This window comes from Nycticebus coucang, chromosome 12 (genome assembly GCF_027406575.1).
Source record: "Nycticebus coucang isolate mNycCou1 chromosome 12, mNycCou1.pri, whole genome shotgun sequence".
Lineage (NCBI taxonomy): Eukaryota > Metazoa > Chordata > Mammalia > Primates > Lorisidae > Nycticebus > Nycticebus coucang.
Genome location: NC_069791.1, coordinates 15,500,936 through 15,521,397, shown reverse-complemented (window position 1 = coordinate 15,521,397; position 20,462 = coordinate 15,500,936). Strand labels below are relative to the sequence as shown.

The window sequence follows — 20,462 nt, the reverse complement described above, 5'->3', positions numbered from 1 at the left end:
CTCTGTAAAGCTTTCCGTTTCCCAACTAAGGCAGAGATCTTGATGCTTCCTTCGGGTTCCATGCTGCATCTGGTGAGCATCTCTGCCATGACCTTAAGTAGGGAGGTCTTGTTTGCCTGTCTCCTCTTTGACACACAGTTGTCTCCCACTGTCCCCACCTGGACAGTAGGGTTGGCTTCAGCAGGCATTTTGTAAATGTTTGTTGATAATGCTATTTTCTGTAGCCCAGAACTTATACTTTTAATCAGAATAAAAACTTTGCAAGATAGGTATTGCTCTGCATTTCACAAACATGGGAACTGAGACTTATCTGCAAGTAAAAGTTGTCAGAGCCTTACCACTCCCTATAGCCCAGGAGTGGTAAGGCTCTGCTCCAGATGTAGTTCTGTCCAGCTCAGACTCTTAAGTTCTTCACCACAGCACAGTGCCACAGCCTCAGTAGTGTAAACACACACTTGAGCAGCTCACTGCTTGTAGGACTATTCTCCCTGTCATCTCAGGGCCTTTAAGAGGCTTGGCTTGGCTGACAGGCTACACACCCCTCCTCATAGCTTCACTGTCAGTCGGCTTGAAGATGATTTGTAGGCTCCTTGAAACAAGCCGTTTTCATTGATCCCAGGTGGGGAGGAGGAATTTTGGAAACAGTGTTCTTTCCACTTTGCCTTTCACGTGCCTCTTTCCATGCAGCTGGTATTGGCTGTTCAAGACTGTGGTAATGCTGGCTGGGCGCAGTGGCTTATGCCTGGGAGGCTGAGGCAAGCGGATTGCCTGAGCTAACAGGTTCGAGACCAGCCTGAGCCAGGGTGAGACCTTGTCTCTGGAAAAAATAAAAAAGAAAGAAAGAAAAAATAGCCGGGCGTTGTGGTGGGCACCTATAGTCCCAGCTACTCAGGAGGCTGAGGCAGGAGGATCACTTGAGCCCAAGAATTTGAGGTTGCTGTGAGCTATGATGCCACGCCACTCTACCGAGGGTGACACAGTGAGTCTCGGTCTCAAAAAAAAAGACGGTGGTAATGCTGATGCAGCTGACACTTGCAAGTCCTGTGGGTCCCCCACTGTCATGGTTTATCTCTTAGATGTTTGGGTCGCTGTCTTATAAGGCTCCTGTGCCTCCATACCTGCCATGTGCTGCAGCACCCTGGATGTGGCTGTTCTTCTAAAGCAGTGTTTTTTTTTTTTTTTTTTTTTGAGACAGAGCCTCAAGCTGTTGCCCTGGGTAGAGTGCTGTGGCATTATAGCTCACAGCCACCTCTAACTCCTGGGCTTAAGCGATTCTCTTGCCTCAGCCTCCCAAGTAGCTGGGAATATAGGCACCCGCTACAACACCTTGCTATTTTTTGGTTCTAATTGTCATTGTTGTTTGGCGGGCCGGGCTGGATTCAAACCCACCAGCTCTGGGGTATGTGGCTGGTGCCTTAGCCGCTTGAGCTACAGGCGCCAAGCCTAAAGCATTGTTTTTCAACTGTTTTTGTCTCATGGTGCACTTGAACCTATAGTTAAACTTCCATGGCACACTTAAATTATGTTGATTAAAAAAAAGAAAGAAAGAAATAAAGGCTGGGTGCGGTGGCTCTCAGGCTTGTAATCCTAGCACTCTGGGAGGCTGAGGTGGGCGGATCACCTGAGCTCAGGAGTTCCAGAACAGACCAAGCAAGAGTAAGACCCCATCTCTAAAAATTAGCCGGGCGTTGGGGCAGCGCCTGTGGCTCAGTGAGTAGGGCGCCGGCCCCATATGCCGAGGGTGGCAGGTTCAAGCCCAGCCCCGGCCAAACTGCAACAAAAAAAAAAAAAAATAGCCGGGCGTTATGGCGGGCGCCTGTAGTCCCAGCTACTCGGGAGGCTGAGGCAAGAGAATCGTGTAAGCCCAAGAGTCAGAGGTTGCTGTGAGCCGTGTGACGCCACGGCACTCTACCTGAGGGCGGTACAGTGAGACTCTGTCTCTACAAAAAAAAAAAAAATTAGCTGGGCGTTGTGGCAGGTTTCTACAGTCCCAGCTACTTGGGAGGCTGAAGCAAGAGAATCACTTAAGCCCAAGAGTTTGAGGTTGCTATGAGCTGTGACGCTACGACACTCTACAGAGAGCAACAAACAGGCTCTGCCTCAAAAAAAAAAAAAAGTAAAAAGAAATGTACTTACTGTGCTTTGAACTTTTTTTGAAAATAATTTCATTAATGATCTTTAAAAATTTTTACAGCACACGTAAGATCCTGTCTTGGCACACTGGTTGAAAATCACTATTCTAAAGTGTACATGTGGGTGGACAAATACGTTACCCTGTGGGAGGGGAAGACTAATCCTCTATTTCTCAAAAAAACTTGAACAACAGGTTTCCCTTAGACATGTGCCATTTAATGCAAATTTTATACGGGTATATTTGTGGCACTCCTTGTTGTTCCATATGCCAGAGGGCAAAAAATCTGTTCTAAGTAAGAATGCCTGTGATATGACTGAGAGTCTGTGAGCTCGCAAAGTTCTGTACTCTCCTTCCAGGTTAGATAGCTGAGACACGTTCTCTCCCCTTGCACCCTTCTCACATTACATGAGCAGAACCATCCAGCACACTCCAGACAGAATTCTGTTTCCAAAGTTTGCCTGACTTTTGAAATTCATTGGAAGGGGCCAGGGACAGGGTTCACACCTGTAATGCTAGCACTCTGAGGTCAAGGTGGGAGGATTGCTTAAGTTCCAGAGTTTGAGACCAGTCTGAGCAAGAGCAAGAGCAAGAGCAAGACCTTGTCTCTACTAAAAATAGAAAAATCAGCAGGGCGTTGTGGTGGGTGCCTATAACCCCAGCTACTTGGGAGGCTGAGGCAGGAGGATCTCTTGAGCCCAGGAGTTTGAGGTTGATGTGAGCTATGATGCCATGGCACTTTAGCTTACGCAACAGAGTCAGATTATGTCTCAAAAAAAAGAAAAATTCATTGTAAGGTACTTGTTAGAAGTATAGATTTCTGCATCAGAATCTCCATGGGAGGGGCCTGGGAATTTGTATTTTTATAAGTTCCTCAGGTGATTGTTAATAGTTGCCAAGTTTAGGGCGGCTCCTGTGGCTCAGTGAGTAGGGTGCCGGCCCCAGATGCCTAGGGTGGCGGGTTCAAACCCAGCCCCACCAAACTGCAACAAAAAAATAGCCGGGCGTCGTGGCGGGTGCCTGTAGTCCCAGCTGCTCAGGAGGCTGAGGCAAGAGAATCACGTAAGCCCAAGAGCTAGAGGTTGCTGTGAGCTGTGTGATGTCATGGCACTCTACTCGAGGGCGGTACAGTGAGACTCTGTCTCTACAAAAAAAAAAAAAAAACAGTTGCCAAGTTTAAAGACATTACTTTAGTGCAGTGAAATCTATTTACCTACAGGTGTTGAAAATGATTTAAAAGCACAGACTACAGGTGGACAACTATAGAAATTTGGAACAATAGGCTTCGGCGCCTGTAGCTCAAGCAGCTAAGGCGCCAGCCACATACACCAGAGCTGGTGGGTTTGAATCCAGCCCAGGCCTGCCGAACAACAATGATGACTACAACCAAAAAATAGCTGGGGGCTGTGGCGGGCGCTTGTAGTCCCAGCCACTTGGAAGACAGAGGCGGGAGAATCGCGTGAGCCTAGGAGTTGGAGGTTGTTGTGAGCTGTGATGCTAAGGCACTCTACCCAGGGCGACTGCTTGAGGGTCTGCCTCAAAAAAAGAAATTTGGGACAACAGATTCTCACTGAATGCCTCCTGTCTGGTCTTGCTTTCTAGCTAAGGGATGTATCTATTATCTTGCCTGGAGTTCCTCTAGCTTTTAGTGCCCTCTGATTTATATACTGTTCCTTTCCTAGGCAGTCCAAGTGTTGCTTTGCTGGTCACCTTTCAGGTTTAGCTATCAAGTTTCAGTACACTTCTGGCTCACTAGATTCCTCTCCCTGGGCTTTTCAGTTCTTGCTAAAGTAAAGACCTCTTTTTCTGCCATTTGCAGCTTTCCACCCAAGTACACATGTCTCTTTGATTTATTGTTCTCTCACTGCCTCCATTTTATTCATTCATTCAGTCACTCATTCAACAAGCGTCTATTGTTCCAGGCTGTGGGCGGGCTACAGAGCTGAACAAGACATAATCCCTGCCCTCAAGTGCACAGTCTAGCAGGGAGATGGCGGGTGTAAACACATCATCAGGTACCAGTGATGTGCTGAGTACTGTCACAGACGTATGCATAGTTCTAGGAGCAGTAGGAGAAAGTGACTAATAAGTGGTAGCATCACAGAAGAGAGGCGACTTCTAAGCAGGGCCTTGTTGTGAGCTGTGATGCTAAGGCACTCTACCCAGGGCGACTGCTTGAGGGTCTGCCTCAAAAAAAGAAATTTGGGACAACAGATTCTCACTGAATGCCTCCTGTCTGGTCTTGCCAAGAAAGGGAAGGGCTTTTTAAATTTATTCCATGGCCTGGGATCCTAGTCCTCACGTCTTCACGGCAACTCAGCTTCTTCCAGGTCGCCTTAATTTCTTTGATCGTTATGGTTCTAATGGAGCTAATTGGCACGGCTGAGCTAGACTCTCTTGATAGACCTCTTCAAAAATTTAGGTGTTTAGCAGTTGATTACATGTCCAGGATGCCGAATCTAACAGTTTTTCCCATGATCATTTGCTGACAGTGAATGATTGAGACTTTAAGTGCTGAATAAAGCTTTGTAAAGGCCTTTCACTTTGTCACTTTGCCTGATGTGTTGTGAGCCATCAGAAGTGGCTTTGTGCCCAAGGGAGGGGAGCGTGGAGTAGAGGAGAGCATTGGGTAGTGGTAGGAGACCTTGGGAGCAGGGAGCAGATTGGGAGAATGCTCTGTTATTTCTTTCTCAGAAAAGGACTGTTTATAAGTATTTCCTGTTGGGATGAAGATTTCCTTCATAGGGTCCTGTACCCGTTAGTGGTGTATATTGTTTGAAGTGACCTAAACTCTTGAGTTGGCTAATTTGAAAAGGTTTGGTTTTTATTTTTGAGAAAATAGTTGAAAATATTTCAACAAAAATACAGAGAAGGACCATTGTGATTAAATTTGTGTAGTAGAGGAAGTAGTCATGATTGAAGTTTTAAAATATTTATTGATTCCTTATTTCTGCAGGCCAGGTGAAAATAAATACATATTTCTTGAAATCAGAGACATTCATTGTAGAAAGATTGGAAAATATGGGTGAAAACGAAAGAAGAAAAAGAAGCTAAACCTATCTATAATCTTGCAATCCATAGCTAACCACTGTTAATATTTTAGTGTATGAACATCTACATGTTTTCTGTGCATGCATTGAAAAAGTTTTTTTATGTCTGTAAAACTATTCTTAAAGTTGAATATATTGTGTAAACTGTTTAGTGTCTTGCTTTTTTCTGCTAAATATTGTGTCCATCTTATGTTAGCAAATATACATCTACAGACTGTTCATTTTTATGAAAAGAAAAACTCCGTGTTTTTATTGATTGACACAGGGTTTCTTTTTTTATTATTATTAAATCATAGCTATGTACATTAGTGCAATCAAGGGGTCATGTGCTGGTTTCATATACAATCTGAAATAATCTCATCAAACTGTTCAACGTAGCCTTCATGGCATTTTCTTAGTTATTGTATGTAGACATTTGTATTCTGCATTTACTAAGTTTCTCCTGTACCCATTCTAAGATGCACTGTAGGTGTGGCCCCTGACACAGGGTTTCATTCTCAGTTGCCCAGGTTGGGGCACAGTGGCGTTACCATAACTCATTGAAGCCTCAAATGTCTGGGCTCAAGAGAGCCTCTTGTGCAGCCTCTTGAGTAGCTGAGACTACAGCTGTGCATCACCAGGCCCAGCTAATTTTTCTTATTTTTTGGAAAGATGGGGTCTCACTGTTCTGCCCAGACAGATCTTGAACTTTTGGCCATAAGCAGTCCTTCAGCCTCCCTCAGGTGTGAGCCATTGGGTCTGACCAAAAAATACATATTTTTGAGATTATATAAATTATAAATTAGGCTTGTTTTTTGAAGTCAAAATCTTTTAAAATATATAAAACATAGTGAAAATCCCCATAATCCCATCCGATAATGGTAAATGATATAGTATATAGTCTTCCCAACTATTTTCTGTTTGTATACAAACATAACACTGTTTTTTAAAAATTGAATCAGATCACATACTTACTGTTCTACAGCTTGCCTTTTATACTTAATATGTTATAGATATCTCCCATGCCAATACATTTGGAATAGCTGCATACTATTATATAGATCAGGGTTTTCTGTCCTCAGCATTGTTGATGTGTTGGGCTAGCTAAGTCTTTGTTGTGGGTCTGTCCTGACTGTCTTGTGCATTACAGGGTATCAGGGGCATCTCTTGCCTCTATCTTTTAGATATCTCTAGCTCTCCTCTTCCTCTGGTTGTTGCTTTTTTTTTTTTTTAATTTCCTGTTAATATGAATGTACATTCTATTAGCTTCCATTGTTTGTGTATCTTAAGGTAAAGTCTGAGTGGTAGTGGTGTCTGTCACCCTGGAAGTGTGCCACATACCCATGCATTGTACCCTCTTCCTCCAGTTGTGACAAAAATGTTTTCCAGGTGGCGCCCGTAGCTCCATGGGTGGGGCGCCAGCCACATACACCAAAGCTAACATGTTCAAACCCAGCCCAGGCCTGCTAAAACAACAATGGCAACAGCAAGAAAAAAATAGTCAGGTGTTGTGGCGGGCGCCTGGAGTCTCGGCTACTTGGGAGACTGAGACCAGAGAATTGCTTGAGTCCAAGAGTTTGAGATTGCTGTGAGCTATGATGCAACGGCACTCTGCCAAGGGTGTCAAAGTAAGAAAGTGAGACTTGGTCTCAAAAAAAAAAAAAAAAAAGAATAGAGCACAGAATATATACATTGCCTATGCTGTAGTACTGTGGCTATTCGTAGGTGTAATCATAGCTCACTATAGCCCAGAACTCCTGGGCTCAAGTAATCCTCCTGCCTCACCAGTTTGAATAGCTAAGACTACAATCATATGCCACCATGCCTAGCCATGGAATATTCTTATGTTGATTTTTGTATACCTGTGTGAATATTTAATTTTTTTATTTTTTGAGACAGAGTCTCACTTTCTTGCCCTCAGTAGAATGCTGTGGTGTCACAGCTCACAGCAACCTCAAACTCTTGGGCTCACGCAATTCTCTTGACTCAGCCTCCCAAGCAGCTGGGACTACAGGTGCCCACCACAACACCTGGCTATCTTTAGAGACGAGGTCTCTCTCTCTGTCTGGCTCAGTCTAGTCTTGAACTTGTGAGCTCAAGCAATTCACCCACCTCGACCTCCCAGAGTGCTAAGATTACAGGCATCAGCCACCACACCTGGCCCTTATGTGAATATTTTATAAACTCTTTTTTTTTTTTTTTTGTAGAGATAGAGTCTCACTGTACCGCCCTCGGTAGAGTGCCGTGGCGTCACACGGCTCACAGCAACCTCCAACTCCTGGGCTTAAGCGATTCTTTTGCCTCAGCCTCCGGAGTAGCTGGGACTACAGGCACCCGCCACAACGCCCGGCTATAAGTACTGTTGCTAAATTGACGTTTTGATAGGAACTTCCAATAACTCTAAGAAGATAATATTTTTCAATTATATCCTGATGATTGCAAATCCACCTTTCTTTTCTGAGTTCTAGATTCGTAAAACCAGCTGTTGATTGGACATCTTTTCTCGTGTCCCCCACTGGCCTGTCCCAAGCTAAACTCTCTTCTTCTTTTCAGCTCCCACCAAACATGCACATCAAGCCAGAAACTTCTCTCTTTCTACCCTACATTCTACCCTCTTTTGACCCTACATTCATTCAAACAAATCCTGTTTGATTTTCCTCCTTAATATCTCCTTTTAACTCATTCACTTCTTTTCATCCCTTCTACCACTCTCTTTAGTTCAAGCTGTTAATACTACTACCTCTTGCTCAGATCTCTGTAGTAGCTTTGGGGCAGCATCTTGTCTTTCTGGCTTTTAGTTTGGGTCCTTAACAACTCATCCCCCCCATGAAGAGTGAACTTGCTGGAAGTGCAGATCTATGGGTATTACTCTCTTGCATAAAGCCTGCTACCTCTTTGTCGTCTCTCTAGCAGTTAGATGCTGAGGCCAACAGCACATGACATTCTTTACTATTAATTTCTATCTATCTTTCTTTCTTTTTTTTTTTTTTTTAGGCAGAATCTCACTCTGTCATCTGGGTAGAGTACTGTGGCAGTATTATAACTCCCAGCAACCTCAAACTCTTGGGCTCAAGCAATCCTCTTGCCTCAACTTTCTGAGTAGCTGGGATTCCAGGTGCTCACCACAGTGCTGGGCTAGTTTCACCTATTTTTAGTAAAGATGGGGTCTGGCTTTTGTTCAGGCTGGTCTTAAACTCCTGAGCTCAAGCAGTCCATCTGCCTTGGCCTCCCAGCGTGCTAGGATTACAGGTGTGAGCCACTGTGTGTTGCCTATCGTTCTTCATTTCAAAATTTCTGTGTCCATCACAATAGGATTCCCTGCATCAACTGTCTGTATAAGAGAATGTTAAAATTTTGGAAGTTTGGCTCGGCACCTGTAGCACAGTGGTTATGGCGCCAGCCACATACACCAAGATTGGCGAGTTCAAGCCTGGCCTGGGCCAGCTAAACAACAATGCCGACTGCAACAAAAAAAAAATTCGAAGTTTAAAGTACTTTTTTATATGACATTTTGACTTTTTTTCTGGTTTTATATATTGGGCTCTTTGTAAGGCTTCATTTTAAATAAAATTATCTCTGATTTAAAAATTTTTTGTTGTTGTTGTTGTGTTTTTTTTTTTCCCAGAAAACAATGCTTTATCATCTCACCCTCCCACATGTCTTTTTTCCCTCGGCTTGAATTGCTCATTCCTCTTCTGATATCCTCTTGTTCCTCTGCCTGTCCCATTCCTGTCAACCCCACTCTCTCCCCATCCATCTGCTCCCCTTCCTTAGTACCGAGCTCATTTCTTGCCACTATACCCACACTTTTTCTCCTTTATCAGTTTATCCTTACTGCATTTGTTGTATATGCATTTTGTGTATGTTTCATGTGTGCTTTTTTAAATTTAACCTATTGGAAATGAGAGCCATGTGTATAAATAAGATAAACCAGTGAACTGTGGGAAGAGGATGTGGGAATTCCAGCACAGGTGTTGGGGTACACAAAAGCCTTTTTTTTTTTAGACAGAGTTTCACTTGGTTAGCCTCGTCAGAGTGCTGTGGCGTTTTAGCTCACAGCAACCTCAACTCTTGGACTCAAGCGATCCTCTTGCCTCAGCCTCCCAAGTAGCTGGGACTACAGGCGCCTGCCACAACACCTGCTGTTTTTAGGGGCGGAGTCTTGCTCTGGCTCCAGCTGGTCTTGAATCTGTGAGCTCAGGCCAGTCCACCTTCTGTTGCCTCCCAGAGTGCTAGGATTACAGGCACGAGCCACTTCGCCCGGCCTACAAAAGGCCTTTTAACTACCTCCTGCCAGTGCCTAAACTTTGACTTCTCTTAACTAGACTTTAAATGTAATGTGGTTCAATATAGGAATATAAGTGAATACCTCACAGACCAATTGCACTCATTTGGTTAAACTGAAATTTTAGAGAGATCATTGTTCATCAGCCTTGTAGTATTCCATTTTGGGATATCTTAAATACCAAAGGGACTAGGGTGCCTAAAGAATCTCTGTGATGGCGTGCAGTATTTTGCTATGCAAAGATTGGTGTAGGGACAAGCTCTGCAGTTTTCCACAAGAAATCAGCTCCATGCCTGTGGGAAATGATACATAGCAAAATCCTTGGCAAAGAAATATGCATTCCTTCTCATCCTCGTTCTATATGTAGTAGTTCTTTAATACTCTGTAATTAATTTTGTTTTTACAGTGGACAGCCACAGAGTAAGAATAATGCCTAACCTATTTCTGTTTCTTGCTATTTAGGGGACATCACACAGAAAGGATATGAAAAGAAAAGGTCCAAACTCCTATCTCCGTACAGCCCACAGACACAAGGTAAGCAATGAGAAATGGCTTCAACTTTTTCAATATTTTTACACCAAAGTGATGCTGTCTTATTAGAGATCTATCTTTTGTTTGTTCCTGTTTTTCTGTCCCTTCCTTACCAAGTGAGGGGAAAAAAAACAGAAGGAAGGAAAGGAGGAAATGAATCTTAATTGAGCATCTGCTGTGTGCTAGGCACTTTTAAAATACCCAGGGTCATCAAATTTACACAGAACTCGGTCAGTTTACACAGAACTTCGGTGGTATTGTATGAAAGGTTCTGTGCGTAACTGGAATGGTTCACTGGCACAAAATTCCAGGCCAGGGAGGAACTGTATCCTACTTATGCTGGAACATGACCTGTGGTGAAGAGGGGCAAGAGAGGAGGGAAGGACAGATCCAGTTTTGTAAGGGAGCTTGAGGATTGGAGGATTGGGGAAAGGCTCCTAATGAACTTATAGATTAATTCAAAGCCTAACCTACTGCTTCTATAAAGAGACTAGCATATCCTTTCTATATCAGAAAGTTCTCAGTCACTTTTATGCTTAATTCCAAAGGGGTTGCCCTAACCTTTGCTTCTAAGCAAGGCTGTCTCTAAATCCTATTTTTAAATTTACTTAGATATCAAGATTTCTTTTGATAGCCTGTTTCTGCTTTAATCACAGTGTCTCACTTTATCGCCCTTGGTAGAGTGCTGTGGCGTCACAGCTCACAGCAACCTCCAATTCCCTGGACTTAGGCGATTCTCTTGCCTCAGCCTTCTGAGTGGCTGGGACTATAGGCCACGACAACGTCTGGCTATTTTTGTTGCAGTTTGGCCAGGGCCAGGTTTGACCCCATATATACCCTGGGTATATGGGGCTGGTGCCCTACCCACTGAGCCACAGGCACCTACCTAATCACTTTTACTATAAGGAATTTTTTAGGTATTTCTAATTTCCCTCCTACAATCAAAATATGTTTTTGCAAGCTGGTTGTAGAGTTAATTGCTTTCATTGCTGGATTATAAATACGATGAGGACTTTGTATCTCCCACAATTCTCATAGTAAGCCTTATACAGTGTTTATGGTCTCCTAATACTTGTTGAATGAATTGTGGAATGCATAAATAATGGTATACCAATATATTTCACTGATGTTCTTGTTTATGTCCTGTATTATTCTTATAAATGCCTTCCTACAAAAACTAGTAGGCAACACAGTGACACCTAATTTAAAATAATGAAGGTACATGTGGAAATGAATTGAGAGAAAAGAGGTGGAAATTGGGCCACTGACAGCTAATGAAAACTAGCTTTTGCTGAGTAAAGCATGACCTAGGGGGTTGGGGTGTTAGACTGATTTGCTGCTTAATTGTGGATTTGGCCCATGCCTCCGAATGCCTAGAGATTTACTTTATTCACTTGTATAAAAGCAATCAGATCCTTCGCCAATAACTCAGTAAGAAATGTAACTATAAAAAGGACCATGATCTGTCTGTTATCTGTAGTCAGGCTACACAGAAACTAAATCGTGTTCAAAAACTGGCTTAGGAGAAACCTTTATGGTCAGCACATTCTTGCCTGTGGACAAATCTACATGGGAAGCCAAATCGTAAGTAGAAGGTTGCTTAGTGAGTATGAATTTGACCAATCAGACATTTAATTGCAGTAGGCCAAGAGAATGGCCCATTCAGCCCCCAATAGGAATGGCCTTACAGGTGACCTCACAGGGGAAACAGAAGGCTTTCGGTCACAGCTCCTTCAGCTTCCTGCTACCAAACTTCAGACTTCTCCCATCTGTGCCCCTCTATGTTTACCTTCTTCCTTGTGGCTGAAAAGATAATCTATCCTCCTACCCAAAGGCAGTCCCTCCACCTATACATTGGATCCCAACTGCCAAACCTTGTAGTGGCAGTAAGGAGCAGTCTACCCGCTGCAGGCAGTAAGGCATGCAATGTTTGAAAAGAATTAAGAAAGCACTAGAGGCTCGGCGCCTGTAGCACAGTGGTTACAGCACTAGCCACATACACCGCGAGTGGCAGGTTTGAACCCGGCCCAGGCCAGCTAAACAACAAGGACAATGACAACACAAAGTAGCTGGGCGTTGTGGTGGGTGCCTGTAGTCCCAGATACTTGGCAGGCTGAGGCAAGAGAATCGCTTAAGCCCAAGAGTTTGAGATTGCTGTGAGATGTGACACCGTGGCACTCTACAGTGGGCGACAAAGTGAGACTCTGTCTCCCACCCCCCCAAAAAAGCACTAGAAACACCAACAAAAAGTTGGCCTGCTTTTTGGTATCAACGTGTGCAGCAGTTCTCAACACTGTCAGTAATAAAATGCTCCTCATGCTGAGGCAGACAGCTGCATCGCTCCCTCGGTGTGCCCCTGCTGGCAATTCCTGCTCCCGTCCTGCCGTTAGAGTCTACCCTCAGCAGTTCATCTTGCTCATTACTGTCCTATTAAAAAAGATGCCTCCCAGGCGGCACCTGTGGCTCAAGGAGTAGGGCGCCAGTCCCATATGCCGGAGGTGGCAGGTTCAAACCCAGCCCTGGCCAAAACCCACACACACACACAAAAAAGCCTCCCTTTACTTGTCAACTACTTCATCTCAGCCTTCTATCGCCCCTTTATAATCAAATTGCACAGAAGTTTCTATACTTAACTATCTCTATTTTCTTTTTCTGTGTTTTTTTTTTCTTTCTTTTTTTTTTTTTGAGGCAGAGTTTTACTCTTGTCACCTTGGGTAGAGTACGGTGGCATCATAGCTCACAGCAAACTCAAACTCTTGGGCTTGAGTGATCCTCTTACCTCAGCCTCCTGAGTAGCTGGAACTACAGGTTTCCACTAGGATACCCGGCTGATTTTTCAGTTTTTAGTGGTGATGGGGTCTTGTTCTTGCTCAGGCTGGTCTTGAGCTCTTGAGCTCAGGGAATCCCACTCCCAGCCTATGTCTGCTTTCTTAACTGGTCACTTCTTAGCCCATACCATTCCCTTCACAGCTTTGCCATGTAATCTCAGTACTATTCAGAACTACCTCTTGGGGGGCAGCGCCTGTGGCTAAAAGGTTTGGGCGCTGACCCCATATGCCGGAGGTAGTGGGTTCAAGCCCGGCCCCGGTCAAAAACTGAAGAAAAAAAAAAAAAGAAAGAAAGAAAGAACTACCTCTTGGAACACTTCTTTTAAAGCATTCCTCATTTTCCAGTATTTTCTTTGGTAACAATGTGTAAAGATGTTTTAGGTAATATCCTGGCAACTTGTTTCCACTCTCAATAGATAGATCTTTTAATTTAGGCTTATTAACACCTCAAGAGACTGTACACAGTATGTCAGTTCTTGTCTGATATTCTGGCATTTCTTTTTAAAAAAATTTTAAGTAAGGGCCAGGTGTGGTGGCTCATGCCTGAAGTCCTAGCACTCTGGGAGGCCAAGGTGGATGGATTGCCTGAGCTCACAAGTTTGAGACCAGCCTGAGCAAGAGCGAGAAGGGTCTCTAAAAATAGCCAGGCTTTGTGGCGGGCGCCTATAGTCCCAGCTCCATGGGAGGCTGAGGTAAGAGAATAGCTTGAGCCCAAGAGTTGGAGGTTGCTGTGAGCTATGAAGCCACAGCACTCTACTGAGGGCGTCAACTAAAAGCATTATTTTTTCATTTCCTAGTATTAAATATCAGAATTTAGGCCATTCTTAGGGGCTTATGTCTGTAATCCTAGCACTCTGGGAGGCCAAGGTGGGTAGATTGCTTGAGCTCAGGAGTTCAAGACCAGCCTGAACAAGAGTGAGACCCCATCTCTAAAAAACAGGAGTTGTGGTGGGCGCCTGTAGTCCCAACTAGTTGGGAGGCTAAGGCAAGAGAATCTCTTGAGCCCAAGAGTTTGAGGTTGCTGTGAGCTATGACACCAGAGCACTCTACTGGGGGCAAGAAAGTGAGACTCTGTCTCTCTCAAAAAATAAATAAATAAATACATAAATAATATCAGAATTTTTCTCTTATATGGCTCTCTCTAATACGTAGACACATCACACTCCCCTTTTCCCTTTTCTCCTTCCTTCATACCCCGTATTACACTCTCTGTGGGCTGTATGCTCAATACAATACCATATTTGTTAAATCAACAATCAGTGTTTACATTATTATGACTGTAAGTCAGGGGTGTCCAACCTGTGGCCTGGGGGCCTACATGCTGATTTTATGAGTATTTTTTTTTTTTTTTTTTTATTGTTGGGGATTCATTAAGGGTACAATAAGCCAGGTTACACTGATTGCAATTGTTAGGTAAAGTCCCTCTTGCAATCATGTCTTGCCCCCATAAAGTGTGACACACACCAAGGCCCCACCCCCTTCCCTCCGTCCCTCTTTCTGCTTCTCCCCCCCATAACCTTAATTGTCATTAATTGTCCTCATAGATTTTATGAGTATTTACTTTTGCTTATCTGTAGGGAGGGATGTCACAAAAAGTATGTGCGAATCTTTTGGATTGATTTATTTTGCTCATCAGCTTTTGTTATTTAATCTGTGGCCCAAAACAACTCTTTATTTTTCAAATGTTTGGAAGGGGAAGAAAAAGGTTGGACATGCCTGAAAATAGTCATAGTCACTGTGATTATATTTCTTTTCTTTTACAACTTTTTGCTTTTCTCAGAGTTAATCTGATCTTATTTTTATAGAGACAACTCCTGGTGTTATCTCTCTTCCTGAGCTGATTATTTCTTATCCTGCTGTAGGCCTTCATTATCATCCTAGTGGTATTTTGGGAAGGAATAGGCACAGACATGTTTGTTGTGCCACATTAAGTCAGAATTTCTTTTGTTTTTTGAGACAAGAGTCTCACTATGTCACCCTCAGTAGAGTGCTGTGATATCACAGCTCACAGCAACCTCAAACTCTTGGGCTTAAGTGATTCTCTTGCCTCAGCTTCCCAAGTAGCTGGGACTACAGGCGCGTGCCCACCACAACACCTGGCTATTTTTTTGTTGCAGTTGTCGTTGTTTAGCTAGCCCTGGCTGGGTTCCAACAGTGCTGTAACCACTGTGCTACGGGCATTGAGCCTCAGTCCAAATTTTTTATCCTAACATTTATATTTGAGGATTGTTCAAAATTTAGACAAAGATAATCTGTATCAATTTAAAAGATCTTGGAGATCTTAGTAACTCATTTTGGCTGTTCACCAGCAAGTTGTAATATGGTATCCACAACAGAGAAAGTGTGGACATTGAGAGGCTTCCTTCTTCTGGGCCTGAGAAGACTCAGCAGGAGCCTCAGCTCTGTTAGGCATTTCTCTGCTGTTCAAAACTACCTTGACGTTCTAGTGTTATCTTCTCTTGGATCCCACATCTTTTGTTTTCGAACATTACTGCCACTAATACTTTTTATGGGGTTGGTGAAAACATTCTGTTCTGTCTTAGGGTATTTGAGATTATTTGCAACCTTTGTGTATTTTGTTTTCTTCTTTCGTCCTTTGACTTTCTTCTGGTCTTTCACTTCATTTAATTGTGTACAGAATCTCTCCTTTTACGAGTTTCTTCTTGGGCTGTAGGTTTCCACATTGTTTTTTCCCCAGACCTCACCTACTGTCTTTTTAGGGACAAAGCGTATCAGTTTATGGAGATGGTTATGTGTTGATGTTTTGTAGCTTGTCTTGGTAAGAAGCTGTGGTAACCAAAGGTTTCCCCCAAACTTTCCCCCGTTTACTTTGCTAAAGCAGCAGTCACCAGTGATCCAGCTCTGATACATACACTGCCTTCACCAGTTGCTCCATGTCCCTTTGTCACAGTTCTTTAAGGTCAGTCCCCTTTGAGATTGTTCAAGCATGTACATAACTGAGTGGTAACAAAACAAAACTCTTAGGTTTTATTCTCTCTGTCTTAAAGCCACAATGATAATGCCTCTTGAAATAGTCTATAACTCTATTTTTCTTAATGGCCTCATGTATATATATGAAAATAGTGAGTCACAAATTTTTATGTAAGATTTGTAAGGCTTAGAGACGCATAGATAAGCGGGATTTTAGGTCAACTTTAAATCAGCAGGTACCTCCTCGTTCTTCCCCGCCATCTACTGTCATTGGTAGAGATGAGGAAATAGACAAAATCTCAATTATTTATTTTAGCCAAAATATTAGATACCTGCAGTGTGGACATACAAGATGAGTAAGATCAGTCCCTGACCACAAATCATTTGTACTGTCATAGGAGAGATAAGGTAGTTACACAAATGAGGATTATAAAAGAGTCAAATAAGCCCTGTCATAGAGCTCTAAACAAAATACTGTGGAAATTCAAAGTGATGTGAACTTACACCAGTTATTGAAATCAGGAACAGCACCTTGGAATGTTGCCAAATATAAGAAGTAGGCAGTGTGTCTGTGTGTATGTCTGTGTGTGTGTGTGCATGTGCACATGTAGGGTATAGGGCGTGAAATCTATGCTGTTTAATTTATTCCATTTTAATTAAAAAAAATCCTTCCCAAGTGAGGCTTATGGCATAATGGAAAGAACCTGGAATTTTCCATTCCACTCCCAGTTCTGCTCTTTCATTTGTTGGGTTTGGAGGGTTTTAGAGCCACGAGAGTACACATTGCAATCACATCTGCCCCATCTGTCTCATCAGAAGCAAGTCTAGTGCTTGTATCTTCCTCTTTCGTCTTTTTTCCTCCTGAATTGTCCAGGAACCTGCAGGGATATAGGCAGTGCAAAAGGAGAGATGGTAGGCCCAGCTTTCACACAGAAAGGGCAAGAACCTTACAGTCTGCTGTTTGCTTTCTAGCATGTCACACAGTGCTACTAAAAATGTTCCTCACTATGTGACTGAGCAGTAATTTTGACCCACTGCTAAGTCACTTCCTACATCCGCCACTCTGATGCCTTCTGAGGAGGAGCTCACTCTGTTCAGCTCAGCCCAGGTACTTCACTAGGATTCCAGAGCAGGACTCTTGTACTGTGCTCCTGTAGCCTCATTCTCATGGCTCAGGAAGCTTAGGTCTGGATCTGTTCACCTGCCACTTTTCAGATTCTTCCATTTCAGAATCCTCCCTTAAGAATCAGGTAGGCACAACCCCTTTTCCAGACTCCAAACACCAACATTCTCATTCCTCCCTCCCTTTCCCCGGGTGGGAGGTTAATGACTACCCTTTCAAGGAAGGCTCACTTCAGTGGTTCTTGGGTGCTTTAGCCCCTCAAGAAGGAAGACTCCCTAAGTTATTCAAGGTACCCTTGGATGGAGTGGGAGTGAGAGCTCTATTTATAATGATCGAAGGTGATTATTGGCACTCTCACTTTAGGAAAACAAATGTGTACCAGCCTGAGCAAGAGTGTGACCCCATCTCTACAAAAAATAGAAAAATTAGCCAGGTGTGGTGGTATGTGACTATAGTCCTAACTACTCTAGAGGCTGAGTCAGGAAGATCACTTGAGCCAGGGAGTTGGAGGTTGCAGTGAGCTATAATGACACCACTGCCTTCTAGCCAGGGTGACGGAGCAAGACTTTGTCTCAAAAATGAATAAGGCCAGACACAGTGGCTCACACCTGTAATCCTAGCACTCTGGGAGGCCAAGGTGGGTGGATTGCCTGAGCTCAAAGGTTTAAGACCAGCCTGAGCCAGAGAGAGACCTTATCTCTAAAAATAGCTGGGCGTTATGGTGGGTGCTTGTAGTCCCAGCTAGTTGGGAGGCTGAGGCAGGAGAATCGCTTGAGCCCAATAATTGGAGGTTGCTGTGAACTGTGATGCTATGACACTCTATCAAGGGCGACAAAGTGAGACTCTGTCTTAAGTAAATAAATGGGGCCAGGCACTGTGGCTCACACCTGTAATCCTAGCACTCTGGGAGGCTGAGGCAGTTTGATTGCCTGAGCTCAGGAGTTCAAGACCAGCCCTATCTCTAAAAATAGCTGGGCGTTGTGGCGGGCACCTGTAGTCGCAGCTACTCGGGAGGCTGACACAAGAGAATCACTTTGAGCCCAAGAATTTGAGGTTGCTATGAGCTGTGATGCCATGGCAGTCTACCAAGGGTGAGAAAGTGAGACTCTGTAAATAAATAAATAAATAAATAAATAAATACTAATAAAAAGGAAAACAGATCCGTGATATGGGCATCCTGCGTTATTGATAGTATCTGACAGTGTCATTGACACAATGAAGATAGTGTTATGAAAGTTGAAAGAGCCATAGAAACGTTTATCATTGTTATTCTGTCATTTCCTTTTTAAATCCCTTCAAAGGCTGCCCATTTGGCATAGGCCAAGTGCCCGGACCCTGCTTTTCTTCCTGACGGGGCTTCCAGATACGCCATGCTTTTGAATGAAGTGTCTTTTCTCTCTCCCCCATCAGTGTCCCCCCATCAGTGTCTCCTTTTAACAGAGGTTTGACTTCCCTGAAACTCAGATACCAGTTAAACTCACCTTCACGTGTGCTCAGAGAGCCTTTTGCTTTCCTTCTCAGCACAAATCCAAATGTGAAGATGTATGTATGGTGATAACATGTTTGGTATGTTTCTTCTCTGGGCACTGGCACCAAGAGCAGCCAGTGTGTAAAGATCAGTATCTTTCCCAGATTTATCATTGTTACTATGTTTAAACAATAGAAGCATGTAGGACTCTGATGTCTCTTTCTGCCAAAGAACAATAAATTATGTACATGTTGATCATTGAGAAGAAAGGCTTTGTGTTATAGAAGAACTTAAAATTGGTGGTTTTTCTTAAACTTAACCATTACTAAACCTAACATCATCGCTATTTAAACATAATGGTGACCCCTAGTGGATACTCTGCAAAACAGACTGAAAGATTAGGAACCTACCAACTGAAGATATTACTGTGTAATCTTTTTCTTTGGATCCATTATATTTCACAGTAGGGTTTAGAAGTTAGGAAGAGACTTAATTTGTGAGGCTAGAAGCTTTCATTCTAGCATTTATCTGTATTTAGTATTTCTTAAAATTATTTTTATTTTGGCTGGGTTTGATATCTCACACCTATAATCCTGGCACTCTGGGAGGCCAAGGTGAGTGGATTGCTTGAGCTGAGGTGTTCAACACCAGCCTGAGCAAGCGTGAGACCCCTGTCTCTACTAAAAATAGAAAGAATACAGGTGTCGTGGTGGACACCTGTAGTCCCGGCTACTCGGGGGACTGAGGCAAGAGGATTTTATTCAAGAGTTTAAGGTTGCTATGAGCTCCGATGATGCCATGGCCATCTACTCAGGGCCACAGACTGAGACTCTGTCAAAAAAAAATTATTTTGATTATTATTATTTTTTTTGAGACAGAGTCTCACTTTGTCACCCTCATTAGAGTGCCATGGGGTCAGAGCTCACAGCAATCTCAAACACTTGGGCTCAAGCGATTCTTTTGTCTCAGCCTCCCAAGTAGCTGGGACTACAAGCACCCCCCAGAAGGCCTAGCTATTTTTCAGAGACGGAGGTCTCAAACTTGCTCAGGCTGGTCTCAGACTTATAAGCTTAGTAATCCACCCACCTCAGCCTCCCAGAGTATAAACTATTATTATTATTTTTTTTTTTTTTTGAGACAGAGTCTCAGTATGTCCCCCTTGGTAGAGTGCCATGGCATCACAGCTCACAGCAACCTTAAACTCTTGGGCTTAAGTGAGTCTCTTGTCTCAGCCTCCCAAGTAGCTGGGACTACAGGCACCCACCACAACGCCTGGCTATTTCTTTTTTTTTTGATTGTAGTTGTCATTGTTGTTTGGAAGGCCCAGGCTGGGTTCGAACCCACCACCTTCGATATATGTGGTGTATGTGGATGGTGCCCTAGCCGCTGAGCTACAGGCACCAAGCCTAAAAATTATTTTGATTGTATACATAATTCTCTTTCTATGAACAAAGCAATAAAATGGTAAAGAAATAAGTAGTACCTAATTAGTACCTTGATCCAAATACTTACAGAATGTTTATGTTCCATTTGATCTTTATGATAATTGTGTAAATTATTTTTATATATAGTTATGTACGTAATGTTTTGTGTTCTTTTATCACCTGACATTATTTCATTTAAACCAAAGTATCTGCATAGTCTATATGATTTTTTTTTTTTCTTTGAGACAGTCTCACTTTGTCACCCTGGGTAGAGTGCTCTGGTGTCCTAGCTCACAGCAACCTCCAACTCTTGGGCTTAAGCGATTCTCTTGCCTCAGCCTCCCAAGTAGCTGGGACTACAGGAGCTACTTTTTGCTTGTAGTTGTCATTGTTGTTTGGCAGGCCCGGGCTGGATTCGAACCTGCCAGCTCCGTTGCTGGCACCCTTGTCACTGAGCTACAGGCGCTGAGCCTATATGTTTTTTATTTTCAATGGCATATAGGATCTTACTGTGTTGATACATGCAGTTAGTTCCATCGTTGCTTTTGACTTTTCCTCACCATGGCAATGGAACTGCACACATTTTATTCAAAAGACAGGAATTTGTATTTTAGCACCCCAGGTAATTTCTGAGTTCTGGTTGGAATGTGACATCATCGCCAGAGAATGATCCACCTTCAGGTAGCATCCTGCCTGCCCAGCTGACATCATA

At 43.3% G+C, this 20,462-nt stretch overlaps 1 protein-coding gene across 5 annotated transcripts in view; it reads left to right on the top strand.

Moving 5' to 3' along the window:
• Nucleotides 1-20,462, top strand: part of DIP2B (disco interacting protein 2 homolog B) — a 264,807-nt gene that overhangs the window by 123,792 nt on the left and 120,553 nt on the right. For all 5 annotated transcript variants that reach the window (XM_053557999.1, XM_053558000.1, XM_053557997.1 and 2 more), the window contains one exon: nt 9,908-9,979. In XM_053557999.1, the coding sequence (XP_053413974.1) occupies nt 9,908-9,979 (72 nt within the window). The remainder of the gene's footprint in view (nt 1-9,907; nt 9,980-20,462) is intronic.